The sequence below is a fragment of the Myodes glareolus genome, chromosome 20 (assembly GCF_982192425.1).
Source record: "Myodes glareolus chromosome 20, mMyoGla1.1, whole genome shotgun sequence".
Classification (NCBI taxonomy): Eukaryota; Metazoa; Chordata; class Mammalia; order Rodentia; family Cricetidae; genus Myodes; species Myodes glareolus.
Window position 1 is genome coordinate 13,721,392 of NC_142045.1, and position 17,036 is coordinate 13,738,427.

The 17,036-nt window shown below is 36.7% G+C and overlaps 1 protein-coding gene across 2 annotated transcripts in view; it reads left to right on the plus strand.

Annotated features, from left to right (window-relative positions):
* Positions 1-15,847, plus strand: part of Pdcd10 (programmed cell death 10) — a 39,504-nt gene extending 23,657 nt beyond the window's left edge. For both annotated transcript variants that reach the window (XM_048424853.2, XM_085682501.2), the window contains exons 4-8: positions 3,602-3,719; positions 5,064-5,190; positions 12,253-12,331; positions 12,585-12,667; positions 15,221-15,847. In XM_048424853.2, coding sequence (XP_048280810.1) covers positions 3,602-3,719; positions 5,064-5,190; positions 12,253-12,331; positions 12,585-12,667; positions 15,221-15,302 — 489 coding nt within the window. In that variant the 3' untranslated portion in view covers positions 15,303-15,847. The remainder of the gene's footprint in view (positions 1-3,601; positions 3,720-5,063; positions 5,191-12,252; positions 12,332-12,584; positions 12,668-15,220) is intronic.
* The last annotated feature ends 1,189 nt before the right edge of the window (positions 15,848-17,036 follow it).

Below are 17,036 nucleotides of genomic sequence, written 5' to 3' on the forward strand. Positions count from 1 at the left end.
TACTTAGATATTTCTTATGCTTTGGTCTATTCTATAAAGCTTTAAATACTTAGAAAGGCAAGCTACACCAAATGATTCTTCAGATGATCACTTTTAAAAGTATATTTATGTTCTTTCTATTAAAAACTTGTTTATAAAAATGTAAATTAGTTATACTTTATATTGTCTAATTATGGGCTACAAAAATCTACATTATGTATGGCAGATTAAAGTTACTTTGAGAATACAGTTAAAATATTCCAAGTGAGATTCTTCATTATCCTAGATCAGAACTGTTGATTTGATCGTTGCTGACAAAATGTTGAACTCTTAGAGGTATAATTTCTTCAAATTGATGTGTCTTGCGTGTAAAATACACACATGCTTGGTGACTTTGTATTAAAATGAGCATTAGGTACCTTAGTAATAAGAATTCGTTTTAGACACACCACTAAAGCAGCTTCACTGTATACAACCACTAGAAAACTTAAAGCTGTATTCATGGTATATTTCTGTTGTGTAGCTGTACTTCACAGACTAAATGTATATATTAAACATATTATTTTCAAATGTTAACTGTTTTCTCAACTCAAATTTTGGGTGCACTCAGATTAATTTTACTTGTTAATTCCCATCACCAACTAAAATAGCTCATCTTAATGCAGCTGTCGTGCACATTCAAAGGGTCCAATTGGTCTCATGCAGACTCCCCAGCTGTCAGTCCAGAGTCCATTGAATGTTGAAAATAAGAATATACTTAAATTTTTAGTAGCTGTTATCTTTAGTGAAGCTCAAAAATAGTAAAGCAATGTTTCCTTGAGGAATTTTCTCACGACAGAAGTACAGTTGTGTGACTGTGATAGATCTGCTTATCTAGGTTTGTCCGTGGATACATTTGTTATCCACAGCTCTGATGTTCTTGATTTGCTTATTTATTACTGAGATAGAGTCTTAAAAGGTTTCCCAGGTCTGACTTTGGACTTCTCTCCTCACCAGACCCTTTGATCTCAACCTTCCAAGTACTGGGAACTATTCTATTCTAGTTCAGGTCCACAATGATGATTCTTAATTTGAAAAATAGTGAAAATCGTCTGAGAGCAGCATGGCTCACATAGTTAGGCAGTGATTTATTGTTAGATATCACAGCTAGTTAGATTTCAAATGAAATAAATTTCTACAGTGCTATGTAGACAATGTGATTTTGTGTTTTTAAATTTCTCTTTTGAGAAACTAGGGAGATGGCTCAAAGGTTAAAAAACTTGCTGCTTTTCCGGAGGACCTGAATTCAGTTCCCAGCATCTCAGCCAGGCTCACAACCTGTGTAATCCAGCTCAAGGAGACTCTATACCTCCACCTACTCAGGTTCCTTCACTCATGCACACACCCACCTGCAGACACATAATTAAAGAGAATAAAAGTAATTTTTAAAAAATCTTTTGTTTTGAGTGTGTCAAAGAAATATTGTTTAGCTGGCTTTTACATTCATTCTTTCAGTTCGTGGCTTATTCAATGGTTTTTAAATCGCATTGTATTACCAGTTTTTATTTGGAGAAAAAGAGGATTAATAATTTTTCCCAAAAAGAAAAATATATCACAGACTATTTTAAGTTATAAATTCTGCTTGATTGCCTGTGACCTTGCCCCTCTTGACAATTGCTGACATGCTGTGCTATCTCCTACGGTGGTAATCACTGGCCACAAAACTATGCTTTTACGGAGTGGGATGTTTTCTCTCACATTCCAGTGTTTACAAAGGTTGAATATCCATTAGGTTCAAGGTTGGAATCTATCAAGTGCAGATAGCGTCTCTGATCTAAGAATAGAGGTTCCAGAGGTCCCTGTGCAATTTGAGCTTTTGAAATAGGTAGCTTGGCCAGGACTTTTGCCAAAGACACTAAGACATATAATTCCCTAAACTTATGGCCAGGCACCCTGCAAACTCAGTGATATTGTGTTAAGTATTTTAGAAAGGTTGTGATTTCAACATGCTAAATTGATCTGCATGCCTTTAAATGATATCATATCTTTGTGGGACTAATGAAAAGCAAGTACCACCCGAAAGTCAGTGTTGAAGAAGAAACGAGAATGGTGCTTAAGAAAGCGCACTGCTCAGGAAACACAAGCATCCCCATTAATACAGAACCTTTATTAGCAATGAATTTAAGTCTTGGGATTACCAAGTTGTTAGAATATACCACTTACCTAAGGTACTTATACAACATAAACTACTTAGTAAAGAACATTTGGTGCTAAGAGCTTTATGAGCAGAGAAAGTTCAGGGCTTCTGTGAGACTTTTGCATTCTCCAGTTCTGACATTTTGCTGTTCCAGATCAAACTGGTACTTAAAACTTTGTGTATAGACTTAGAACATTTAATTCCTTCAGCACTTTAACTTAATTAGCAAGATGCTTTTCTGCTGATATTGCCTGCAAGCACATAGCGAATGCTCCCATGGCCCCCTGATAATTCATTATTATGTAGGTAGACTTAATGCTACTTGGATAAGGAAGATAAACAACTATTACCAAATAAGCACCAAGTATAATTTTTGGCGGTTCAGCAAACTAATACTCTAGCAGAACATTTAGCTATATTTGATAATTTTTCTTTTAAAGTTACCGTAACAAAACAGAAACAGAATTTAGAAGCCTCATTAATCATTTATCTAAGTGAAAAGCATAGCATTTGACATCAAGTACAGTGATTCTGACATTGAGATACTTAGGTATATTTTGTGTCTTTTCCCAGTTTTGCTCCCAATCTCTGGTTTTCCTACCTGAGACCTCCTAAGAACAGGAGTTTTAAGAAAGTGAGAAACAGAAGAAAACTTTAGCTGCAGTGATATTAGAATAAAACAGCAAAGGCAGAGAGGTTAATTGTGTTTGACAACTAAGGAAGTAGGGAGAGTATCACTGGATCAAAAGTGGAAATTGTGTTTCTGTATGTTAACTGAAGCAAAAGAGAACAACCATCATCATATGGATTTAATTGGCAGCCATTCTAAAGGAGACAAACTTTTAATGTGATTAGGAATATTTTTAGTAACTATTAGAATAAGCCAAAATTACTGAGAAAATGGAAATGTGAAATTTGCCTTTACGTTCAGTGTCTTGGTATGGCTAGATTTTAGTGCCCTAAGAAGTTCAAGTCACAAAGAAGGAATGCCCATTTATTTGTCATGCTCTTTATATAACTTAATTATTAAAAACCACAAAAACTATCCTAGTTTTGTTTTTCCTGGCATTTAATTTTAATACAGCATATGGTCAGAATACATTTGATAAGAGTTACTATTGCTTATCCTTAAAATGAAATGTTACATATACTGAGACCCCTCAATGTAGTTAGATTCATGACAAGACTAATATATGAAGAGAGAGAGTGTGTTGTGTGTTTATGTGTTTCTAATTGTTAAATTGATTGAAAGAGGGCATGGTGGAGAGGCGAGGAGTCCTGAGTACTTCTGTGACTTTTCCTAGAATGAAGAGCTACTGATGCGCTAGCCGAGCAAAGCTGAAGATGATGCCCACAGAGCTTTCTGTCCTTACGAGTGAATAATACTGAACGAATTAAAGTTTAGCTTTAAAATGCTGATCACATGAAAACATTTTTTTCTTACAGGCTGAAAAGGAAAATCCAGGCCTCACACAAGACATTATTATGAAAATATTAGAGAAAAAAAGTGTAGAAGTTAACTTCACTGAGTCCCTTCTTCGTATGGCAGCTGATGATGTAGAAGGTATGGGAAAGGAGAGTTGTTTAGTTTCTTTGTTCCTGAGAAGCCCTTCCTTCAGATCATTACATTTTACCAGGCAGTCTTCTCTCCCCACACACACCTTCATACTTCTCGCCATGGTAGTGGGCATTGTACAGAGTAGACAAACAGGCTTGCCGTATTTGTCAGATTTAGTTCGGGGGGGGGGGGGTACTTGTTTATCTGCGTGCTTTGACCCCACCCCATTATTAGAGTTTCATTTCTTTAAAGGTCTGAGGAATATCTTGTGTTGTGTTTGAAAGGGATGAGTCGCTTGTCTTATTTGATGTTACTACTGGTAGTATTTCTTTCTTCCACCACAGAGTTGAGGGGGCAACATTATTTTTTTAACATTATTTTCAAAGTTAATAGCATTTTCCAATATTTAGAAAAAAATAGTAGTGTCCTATATTTATTATTGGAGGGCAGAAGAAAGGTATTTGAGCTAATTCCAAATTGAGCTTATTCTCATTTTCCTGAGACCAAATGCTTGCTGCCAGTTTGACCAGCCAGCTTTGAAGGTGTAAGTTGCTGAGCTTCCTGCTAGGCAGTGAGCCTGGTAGTAGGCTTGTTCCTCTCCTAAGTCTGATTGAACCTCTTTTTCAAAAAGCCACTCTGTGATCCCAGCCCTTACGTTGGGTTCCAATGAAATTTCAAGAGTATACTGAAAATTACAACAACTTACTTAGTGGTTTTAATATAATGAGCCACAGTATATTCTACATTATAGGGTTTTGATATAATGAGCTATAACATATTCGACACTATACGGGTTTTAGTGTATTTCTCACTATTGGGGTTTACTGTAATACATAACCATATTACAGTCCGTACTGTAGACGTTTCCGTATGGCCAGTTGTCACGTATTTACTACTAGAGGAAGTCTAATATAACAGACTGCAGTGTACTGCACACTGTTAGAATTTACAGTTACTAAACTCACCTTTCTTCCCTACTGATATATAAATGACCAATCTTCATGATTTCATTATTTAAGGTTTCATGGTATAATACAATGTGAGAGTATTGATGAGCTTGATAAAACCTCCTCTCCTTTATATTGGTGGATGGATGTGTTTCTAAGATTTTATGAGGTAATCCCATATATCATAGATGAGAAATATTTAATCCTGTTTTCAGAGAAAACCTAGTGTTTTTGTTTTGTTTTGTTTTTTGTTTTTGTTCTTAAAGTGGACCAAGTTGAACTTCCTCTGCCTTTTCTAACTAATTGGCTTTTCTCCCACTGTATCCTTCCTTTGATCTACTCTTAGACTTGAATTTTTTGGAGAGTCACGTGACATTTTTTTATTGTCCTTTTGTTTTCTCAGAGTACATGATTGAACGGCCAGAGCCAGAATTCCAGGACCTAAATGAAAAGGCGCGAGCACTTAAACAGATTCTCAGTAAGATCCCAGATGAGATCAATGACAGAGTGAGGTTTCTACAGACAATCAAGTGAGTGAGGCTTTCTTTTGATTTGATTAAAAACAAGAGTTATTAAGTCTTTTTATTTTGATATGGAATGTAATTAAAATATTTTAGAATTAAAAATCTGATTTTGGATCCTTTTACTTTAAATATAATGGCTTCAGAATATTCTGGGTTTTTTTTTTAGAATTTTAAATTGCAATAGTGAGTAGATTTTTAAAATAGTGAACAAAATTTGATAATAATTTAAAGTACATAAATAATGGGAACCTGTGGATTTCAATATAAAACGTGCACACACTAAATTGGTAGCAATAAAGACCATTGTTTTCATTTCAGAAATGGCATAAGTCATTTGAGGAAGTGAATCTATAGATGTCACTAGCATTTTCTGATATTGACCAGACTGACCCTGCAAATCCCTGCTTTTGGATTATAGGTTTATTAATAGTGTCTAAGAAGCTGACGGGTAGGCAGACAGCAGAAGTAGTTCTAGAGAACTAGGTCTCAGACTCGTGGCCGACTTGTCTTATTTGGGTTTCTTTTGCTATGATAAAGACCATGGGATGAAATGGTATTTTACTTATGAGGTCACAGTCCATTGAGGAAAGCCAAGGCAGGAGCCTGGAACAAAGGCCATGGAGGAATGCGACTGACTGGCGTGCTGAGCTTTGTCATATACCTCATGTCCAGGGGGGGCACTACCCACAGGAGGCTGGGCTTCCCACTCCAGTCAGCAGCGAAGAAAATACAGACTCAACCACAGGCCAATCTGATGACCGACCATAGATTGTGTCAAGTTGACACCAAACTAACCAACATACTGTACCCTTTAGTATCTATGATCAGTGCAATGTTTTAGGGGAGCCATAGGAAGAAATTTCTGGGAGCACAGTTTTATTAGCACATGTCTCTGTACCTTAGGCTACACTGTATGATACCTTGAAAGCATAAAGTTACACAGTTGTAAAGCTCTCTTTGAATAAATGCTAGGTTGTCTTTCATTAATATTCTGTATAACTTATGTTACAAAATGCTGTGTCGATGTTGGAGCACATCTTTTAAGTGATATGTCCCAGTATAAAAAGTGGTTTGTGATAGATAGACAAACAGACTATCATTAATGATTCTCCTCCTCGACAGCAGTCGGAGTACCAGGGGTATGGGAAAAGGTCTGAACAATATAGCCACCTGTTTAGGGAACTGTAGTTTTAACTTAATGTGCTTGAATGAAATGCATATGACATGAATGGATCCATTGTTACTGATAGTAAGCTTTGTTGCTTAGATGATTTATTTATTAAGTTTCTAATTATATAATGTGACTTCAGTTGTTTTTGATAATTATATATTTGTGGATAAAGTTATACTATGTCTCTATGTAGACTGACAATCAAAGTCATACTTTTAGCAGATTTTGCTTCAGATCATGGGCATAGAGGATTATAGAATCAGCAAGGTCTTAGTAGCAGCAATCCCTTATGTTTGAAACACTATTTCAAGCCCTTTCCTGTGTTAATTTATTAGTAATTATTTCTCCAAGAGATGAGGATAGTCCCTTTCCTCCTAGGGCAGTGTTTCTCAACCTGTGAGTTGAAACCTTTTGTGGAGAGCCACATATCAGATGTCTTCTATACCAGATATTTATGTTATCATTTATAATAGCAGCAAAATTACAGTTATAAAGTAACAGCAAAATAATTTTATGATCAGGGGTCACCATAATCTGAAGAACTGTGTTAAAGGGTTGTAGCATGAGGAAGGTTGAGAAAGTATAACTGCCCTAGGAAGTCAGTTAGGCATCTTTCCTAAACCTGCTGTGGCTTCAAGGAAATAGGTTGCAGGCTGTTATGGACTGCTCAGCTGTAGCTCAGACCCTTGAGAGTGTGTCCGTAGTTTTTAACAGAGACTTGGATGTTGCAGTATTTCACTTCTACTTTTGAATGTGCTAAGCACAATTAAATTAAGAATAATGACAGTGGCATTGTATTTTCTATACATTTGAGGATTTATTTTCCTTGATAAGTTTTTAGAAATAATGTGCACACATTATTTCTGAAATGAGAAGTCAATCATACATGAATAGCATAAATGATTACAGCTGAGTTTTGTTCTTTAACAACCTTACCTTCATATTTAAAGTAATTACATTTCTTTCCCATATTTTTATCGACATTAAGCCCATATGACTTACTGCACCAAATATTATAGGCATATAAATGATGCTGTAATTTGTTTTTATACAGTGAAAATATTTCTAATGACTAGTAAGTATGTAAGCATTTTTAAATGTATTTGGTGACTTGATTTTGAATCTCTATTGTAACACACAGACAGCTGTGTTACAAGTTGCTTAGCTTCTTATTTGGTTTCTGACTCTCAGAAGTGAAGGTACTGCTTCTGGGAGCTGAAAGAAAATCTGGAGTATACACATCACATTATAGCCTGTGGAAGGTAGAAAGGGCTCCTCCTTTTCTCTACCTTGTTGATAGGGAAAAAATGATGCAGTCTGAGAACATTATAATTTTTGTTTTATTAGTGAATGCTTTTGTCTCCATTTGAAATTGTATAGATCTTCATATAATTAATGTATATTAAAAATCTGACACATTCCAATTGATGATGGCTAATGGAGAATCCTGATGTATGCATCAAAAAGCCATGCATTCATTAGTTTATTCTTCTTTCTTTTTTTGTATGTTGTTTTTGCTAAGTCCTGTGTACATTTCATCTGATGTCCATTGCCTGCCATTGCATTGCAATTAATGTGTTAACCAAAATTTTCCTAATAAATAACTGCAGATGCACACTTCTCTCTGTGCCATAATGCCTGTCAGTTATAACAGATTCATAGGCTGCGAATTCTGCAGAATTATTTTACCCCAATTCTTTATCTGGTTCTCTGAGTATTCTTTTGTGCTGGTACATTCTTTTGTAGTTTGCTAACTCTTAGGTTACTAATATTACTAGTAGAATTCAGTGTCACTAGTACAAAACTTGATGCTAGAAGTGAAATGCTTTTCTGTGTTGTAAAGGAGGGGGCCCCTTGTTTGTCCCAGCGCCTGGCTAGCTTACACCCGAAATAATTACATGGAAACTGTCTTCATTAAAACACTGCTTGGCCCATTAGCTCTAGTTTCTTATTGGCTAACTCTTACATCTTAATTTAACCCATTTTTATTAATCTGTTTATCGCCGCGTGACAGTGGCTTACTGGGAAAGAGTCAGCATGTCTGACTCTGGCGGATCCATGGTGTCTCTCTCTCTCTCTCTCTCTCTCTCTCTCTCTCTCTCTCTCTCTCTCTCTCTCTCTCTCTCTCTCTCTGCCCTTCTTCCCAGCATTCAGTTCTGTCTTCTCTGCCTACCTAAGCTCTGCCCTATCAGGCCCAAAGCAGTTTCTTTATTCATTAACCAATGAAAGCAACACACAAACAGAAGGACCTCCTATACCATTTCTGTGTATATATGGATAATGTATTTGACATAGGTTAATTCAGGATGTTTTTTAAGAACATTTTTTAATAACAGTAGTTTGCTTTTGCACTCCAGGTAGATCAGGCTTAGGGATAGATAGTGTTTAATCAATACAGATAATGAAAATGTGCTGTATCACTAAGGTAGCAGATCTTAGCTGCTTATTCCCAAATGCAGTGGGTTTAAAATGTGCCTCATGAACACAGTCAGCTGGGGAGTATTTTTTCTACCCCCACCCCAGCCAATGTTGTATAATTTCTTCATTGTATTAGAGTTGATATACAAGAATTCAAACATTATATCTATCAATGAGGTGTCAAATGCTGTTCACTGCATGTTTGCCTTATGTAAACTTTAAAAATCCTAGGTGTTTTAGAATAAATGGTATGTAATTGTTTTCTATAGTCGCTCTACTGTGCAGTACCATAACTTGCTCCTGTCAGTAACTTAGTACCCAGTGATCAGACTTTGCCTGTATACCTTCCTCTACTGTCCCCAGCCTTTCACTCTCAATATATCAGATCTCCTTTTTAGACTCTACTTACAAGTGAAATTATATTGTATTGTCCTTTAGTGCCTGCTGTATTTCATCTAATAATAATCTCTGATTCCATTCATATTGTCATAAGTTACAGGGTTCCATTGTTTTTCACTGTTGAATAGTATTCCATAGGATATGAATAGTTTGCATATTGAGTAGTATGCACCGTGTTTACTTTATACATTCCTCCAGCATTGATTGACACCAGGCTTGTTTCCTATTTTTTACTATGTTGTGAACAGCTCTGTGGTGAATGTCAGAGTATAAAACATCTGTTTGATGATCTGTTTTAGATATGTACCCAAGCAGTGACGTCGCTAATGTGCCGATTTTTAACTCTGAGAAACCCTAATGCTGTTGTTCATAATCACAGGATAATCGACATTCCCGCATTCAGTATTTCTGTATGCCTTGCTAACATTTGTTATCATTGTGATTTATTACTGTCACTCATCCTAGGGTGAGGCAGTGTTTGGGTTTTGTTTGTTATAGATTTGCGTTTCTTTGTTACTCAGCGTTGAGTGTCTTTTCATCTACCTGTTGGACATTGGTGTTTTGAAAAATGTCTATTTAAGTTTCTTATCCATTTCTTAATCTGTTCAATTATTTTGCTACAGTATTTTATGTTCTTATCTGTTGTTTGGGTAACCTTAGAATTTTTTTAATAAAAATTGGTAGTAATTTTGTCAGTAAGTATATTGTTTTATTCAGAAATTAGAGAGCTAAGATTCTCTCTGTTCAAGTTTCACACTGTGCTCCAGATCAGCTGAAAGCCTTGTGTACACGCCCTGGCCTAAGTTTGACATTGCATGGTTGTATTTTGCTTCAGAATCACTGGGTGGAACATTCCTAGGGCCCTGTCTTGAAGCTATGGCCACCATGCCACCAATCTTTGTCATACTCTAACCCATGGCCAGAGAAGTTCAGAATATTGGAGAGTTAAGACCAGGGCCCATCTTTCCAAAGGTTCTTGTTATTTGGTAGACTTACTAGTAAAGTAAGTTCTAGGCATCATCGATGCTCCTAGATTAGAAGTCTGGTAGAGTGGGGTCTTTTTCTATGAAACTTAGAGCTGTTGGAAGCTCTGCTGACAGGGCACCTTGGGAAACTGCCCAGTGTACTTGCTACCTGTCTTAGCAAATGTGGTCTGTCACCCCCTGTACTTTGGGTTGAGGTATTCTTGGCAGAAGACCCATTTGCCCCTGTACTGATGCCACATTTTGTTATGCATGAGTCTACACAGTCTCAGGTATATAGAACCGTTTGTGATAGTCATCAGTGTTATAAGCCAAACTAGTTTGATGCTGGGAGGGCGCTAGAGTCTATTATGAGCACTGGCCTTCTAGCTTTGCTACTTGGGTTTCAGAGATGGGTGAGGAGGCAGCCATGTGATACCAATGTTAATAATACTAAATTGAGTTGTACCTGAGCCTTAGCTCCAGAGATCTGTATTGTCTCCGAATGAGGGCAGTACTCCTTAGGCAGCCTAAATATGACTTGCAGATGCACAGAGTTCTTTCTGCCTGTTGCCTGAGCTGGTCCTAGGTCATTTGTGTTCTTTTTCTCATATAGGGCCTTCAGTGTTTCTTAGGTACTTTGCCTCATGATGGGCTTGAACCTGGGCAATGAGTAGGGCAGAGCTGATATAGAAGCGGTTGAGGCCATTAGCATTGTGACCTGATGTTGTTCTAGCAGCAAAGTCCACAAGCTCCTGGGGCTTTCCCAGCCCTAGGTCTTGCTGTGGCTTTGCTAGGACTATTGCATCTCTGTGTATCTCTTCCTCCTTTAACTGAGAGGTACCTCTCTCTGAACTGGGGTACTGGGGTTGTTGATGTTGAAGGACAGTAACAATGCAGACTTTCCTTCCTACTTCCTGTAATTCAACTAAAACCAGGCGCTCTGATCCCTCACCTGTTTCCCTAACTTTGTGCTGAATGTTTGGATTTGTGATAGCTCTTTAGTTTGGTATGCTGAGGAAGGACTCACCAGAGACTGTGATTCAGCCTTTCGTCATGCTCACCTTTCAGATTCCCAGTTCTTAAAGCACATCTAGGGTAAACTCTACCAAAGCCCTTTCTTCTCCTCCTGCCTTGCATGCCTTTCCAGGTAAGTTAAGCAGACTGTTTCTGAGCTGCTCATTGACCTGCCCTGTCCAACCATTTCCATCATATTCACATCTTCCTCATTAGCCATGACAACAGTGTGATAGTTACTTTTTTTGTAGAGTATTAAAATATACTAAAAAATAATTCTACATTTATATTTATCTGTGATTGCTGTTCTCTTCTTAATTATATTCTATTTTAGTTAGCTCCAGTATGAATTTATTGAACCTTACATATGTAGAGATTGAACAGTTTTTGATTGGTTGCCGCTATCTTTTCTAAAAAACACAGGAAGATCATGTGATATCATTTTACTATATCACAGCAGGACAGAATATTGAAGCTGTTAGAAAATACAGAGGTCCTTACATGGTGTAGGCTGCTATTGTTAAACTAGCAGCAGTGGTGGTAACAAGTATCCAGGTGACATTTTTGTATCAGAATAATTCTATTCAAATAGGTAATACTCTTAAATATAGGAGCTGACATCTATTTACCATAATGTTTAGTTTTGTTTTATTTTTTAAGTCATTACTACGTCAGAATGCACTAAAGCACTTCACGAACTGAGAGAATTAAGTATGGAATTGAAGAGTCCTTTGAGGGTGTGGCCGATATGACTCAGTTGCTAGAGTGCTTGCCTAGCAGTCATAAAGAGGAGACCCAGTGTCCAGTACTGCATAAACTAGGAATGGGTACTCTGGAGAGGGATCAGGAGGATCATTCAGAGTTCATGGTTATATGGGAACTTGAGAGCTAGGCCTGGTTATTTGAGATCCTGTCTTAAAAGCACACCTTCAATCCCAGCACTCAGGAGGCAGAGGCAGCACAATCTCTGAGTTCCAGGCCAACTTGGCCTATGTCAGAAGGGAAGGGGTGGTGGTGTAATGTGATTCATAATTACATGGCTACACACGTATATGCTTTCAGTATAGCTGACTTTAAAGATTCTTTGTCCTTTCTCCACAGGGATATAGCTAGTGCAATAAAGGAACTACTTGACACAGTGAATAATGTCTTCAAAAAATACCAATACCAGAACCGCAGGGTAAGTTGCTTGTTGTTGCCACTCTAGATGTTAGCTGGTCTGCAGTTGTTTTCTGACCTCTATACTAAAGGCTTCGGTTGTTAGAAATTGTCTCACGGAGTTTGTCTTCAGATGTAAACCTGTGCTTATTTTAGTGAACACTCTTAAAATACTTACCAAGTATAAAGTTCATATTCATTATAGTCATTGACCTTTAACTTAGTCTTTTGTTCTGTTCTTTTGACTTAGTTTATTTTTCTTCTCATAAATATAGGCACTTGAACACCAAAAGAAAGAATTTGTAAAGTACTCCAAAAGTTTCAGTGATACTCTGAAGACATATTTTAAAGATGGCAAGTAAGTACTGTCATTTATACTTTTCTACTAAAATTAAATGTATGTGTTTTTGTAGGACATTTAAACCATGTAAATTGTGCCAGTAAGAGGACTCCGTGGGTAAGGACTCTTGCAGCCTGGCCTGACAACCCACATTTAGTTCCGAGCACCTGCTTGAGGAAGAGGGAAAGGGAGGAGAAAGGTCGAGCCATGCAGGTGAAGCTCTTGTCTCACGTTGTTCTGCCGAGGTCATCTGAGCAACAGGCAGAAAGTGAGGCGCTGCTCCTCTGGTCACAATTCAAATTGGCTGAGAATTTTGAGGCTCATCTTTACCTGTCTCCTAATACCTTTTCTTTGATCTTTTGATGTTTTGTTTTTGCCATTTAGAGATATAAAGCCATACCCCTGAATAGTTCTTCTCAAAATGTAGTGGCACCTCATGGAGGTCTGGAATTGGGGCCCAGTAATTTCTAAGATTTCCTCTGATGCTATCAAAGCTGCCAGTCCTTTGAGAACATAGTGCACAGAGGTTAATACAATAGTTCTTGATTCTGTCTACGTGTTAACATCGTCTTGGGTTGGGTTAGGTTTTAAAAATGTCATTACCACAGCTCCACTTTGAGTGATTTCTCCCCTTGTCCTGCATAGCAACATGGTCTAGAATGTTACGTAAATCTGTGTAGATGTCTTTGGGGTGCTGCCTGGCTAGGGATCCACTATCTTCCAGGGATGGTAAAGTGGATTGCCACATCCTTCTGCTAAACAAGAGGTGTACTAAAGAACAGGATACTCTGATTGAAAAGAAGACAAAAGCAAATGAATATTTAAGAGAACTAGAAGAAAGTTATAACTTTCCACAAAATGCGTAGAGCACTGTAGATCCAAGGATTGTGTGTGTGTGTGTGTGTGTGTGCACGGTTGTGAGTCACCACTTCTGCAATATGGTTTCATGTAGGCTGTTGACTGTACTTCAGGTAATGTGCTAGAAATTGTATTGAAAAAGACTTATTTTGTTTTCTTCTGTTTTGTTTTGTTCTTTTCTTTTGGAGACAAAGTTTCTCTGTGCAACAGCCTTGGCTTTCTGTTCCAGGCTGGCCTTGAACTCAGGGATATTTGCCTGTCTGCTGGGGTTCAATGTGTGTGCCACCACACCTGACTGAAAAACTCTTTAATAATGTATAAATTAGTAAAATATTTTAAAAAGGCACTGCAGCTGAAAATATCCTTGACATTTTTTAAGATTCTATATAAAATCATACTCTTATAATACTTATTTTAGTAATATTTTAGAATAAAAATACTTTGAAATAAAATTTTAGAGTCAATTTAATAGTCAGACAAAATACTTTGATTTATATAACAAATTAAAGATAGTTAAATGTTGCATATGCAAATTCGGATTGGCTAGGGGAAATGATCCTTTGTGGCTTAGTTTAATAAATGAAGTTCAAATAGCCAAAGGTATAATTTACATAATGGTATAATTTTAATTAATAAATTATGTATAATAAACATTGAAAAGTGAAAATTTTTATTTCAATGATGTAAAATTATTTAGGTCTGGATTAGTCAAACTTACTACTTTTTCCCTGCTCTTCAGCAGCTTTGAAATCGATTTTGTTTTGTTTAAATATGTGCCTTGAATTTTGTACTTCTTTTCTCCAAATGGAAATTGTTAGTCGAGTGCACACTTTTAAAAGATCCTGAACTAGGGATCCAAACTCACACTGATTCTGCTGGGTCATTCCTAACCTGCCTTGCTGAGAAATGTCTAAGATGAAGATGCAGTGTTGAGCCCGGGTGCAGAGAGCTTGCTAAGGCTGGGACGAGCCGCACGGTGAGAGTAGTGGCTCAGCTCCGCCCTGTGCTCTCTGGGCAGAGATCCTAGTGCTTAGTGTATTGTAAACTACGCTTTCGGATTTGTCGCATCTCAGGTACTCAATCAGTTGGTTTTCTTTTTTTTTATGTTGATTTTATTGAGCTCTACATTTTTCTCTGCTCCCCTCATTCCCCCCCCCACCCCCCAGTTTTTAAAGGCAGGCAAGGCTTTAGATAGAGTAGGTGAGATTAGAAGTGATAAACTTTTCTGTTTTTCATGCCTATCAGTGCCAGGTGTTATTGTGCATCAACATGTTGAGGCGTCCTATCATGCTACAGCAGACCATGTTAACTGGAGCCCTCATCTGAATCCTTTGAGCATATAAAATTCTATTTTAACAAAATTTTTAAATTTTTTATTTTATTTTGCATTTGAAATCATAGCTGAAGACCAATCTGAATAAACCCTTTGACCAGTGATTTGCTTAGCCTGTAAATGGATGTTGAGGTAGCAACTCTTCAATACCTTACTGCCAGTCAGAACCACCAGGGGGCAGTAATTCCTAGACACTACATTGAAATACTGAAACATTAAATTCCAACCTGGAATGAAAATTTAGAATACACAGTGCTAATTTGCCTTTTCCCCCTATATTTCATTGCTACCATTGATATAAGACATTAACTAGAATTATTTTATTTTAAAAGTGAATTTGTGTAATGAAATTAATGCTTGTTATTTTTCTTTTTAAACAGGGCAATAAATGTGTTCATAAGTGCCAACCGGCTAATTCATCAAACCAACTTGATACTTCAGACCTTCAAAACTGTGGCCTGAAAGCTGTATATGTTAAGAGATGTACTTCTCAGTGGCAGTATTAAACTGCATTTATCTGTAAATTTTAAAGTTTGACTGTATAAATTATCAGTCCCTCCTGAAGGGATCTAATCCAGGATGTTGAATGGGATTATTGCCATCTTACACCATATTTTTGTAAAATGTAGCTTAATCATAATCTCACACTGAAGATTTTGCATCACTTTTGCTATTATCATTCTTTTAAGAATTATAAGCCAAAAGAATTTACGCCTTAATGTGTCATTATATAACATTCCTTACAAGAACTGTAAATATTGGTGTTTGTTTCTGACATTTTAACTTGAAAGCGATATGCTGCAAGATTATGTATTTAACAATATTTGGTGGCAAATATTCAATAAATAGTTTACATCTGTTAAACATTTCTTTACTTGAAAAGGAAGGATGCATATATATGTGTGTATATATGAGCAGAAGACCAAGACAACTTGGTCTAATGTTAAAGATCTTCTATTGGGAGCTTACTAGCAGTTTATCAAATAATAAAGCAACAAGAATTCCTATTTTTTTGTCCTTAATCACTTTGGGCAAAATATAATCAGTTAAAATAGTTATGTTAGTTGTTACTTATAAAGAACTGGATATTTTTTCACTGTTTCTAATCTTTAGAGACTTCTGAGAAGAGAGCGCAGTCTACAATGTCTTTGTACTGTAATGATGCTGTCTGAACTGTGTGACATTGTAGATTCTGACTCCAAGAGATTACTTCTGGTATGCTAGGCCCTAATAAGCTTTGCACATTGTCCCCAAAGTAGTCACAAGTAATAAAAACTATTCCAGTAGCTGCATTGAGATTTCATCAGTGTTAATATACACCCTTTAAAAATATGTATCATTTGTTTTACAGAAGAGAAGTTATAAGGAAATTATGTATCTAATATTCATTTTGAGTGATTTGGGTGTTCAACTGATAAAAATAAAGGGAAAATCAGGTTTTGTTCATCTTTTATAAAGAAATTATTAAACTAAATCTGTTGACAGTATATTTTGCCTATAATACAATTTAGTTATTTTTGTTCCATTTTTAGAAAATGAATTTTTAAAAATTATCATTATTGATAACATAAAACGATCCTCATAAATATGTCAGTATGTGAAAAGAAGCCAAGCTGAAGGCATAGATAACTGATTGAACTCTTACAGCCTATGAACATCTTCCTAGTTTGATTTGTCTTTCTTCAAAAAGTACAGAATCATTAAACATAAGTGATAAATCTTTAGTATTTTCATGAAAAACTATCATTTATTGTTGGAAACTAAGAAGAAAGAGAAGTATGTCGTTTGTGCAGGTGTCTCCTAGCCAGAACTGTCTTCTCCCTTTTATTTTCATTCCTACAAGTTGCCAGCCTGGTTTCTTTAAGTCTTCTCTATCTTTATAAGTCTTTATCTGTAGCATGTGGCTTCTGTTGCGTTGAATCATATATCCATAAAGAGGGCCAATTCTGCATGACAGTCCCTTCCATAAATTCTTTGAAGCAGCTAGGTTGAATCGATGAAGCGAGCCAGTGTCCAGGTGGCTTCTGCGGAGAGACATAGAAAGCTCAGTCCTCTGCTTCCTGTGTCAGCTCCTGAAAATGCATGGCCTTAGTTCAGTCTCTTAAGAGTTGTATAATTTAATCATCTTCCTTATAGCTGAAGACTGAGTGAGGTGATAATAGCTGTCAGCTGGGGCTGATATTGCTTTATGTGTCC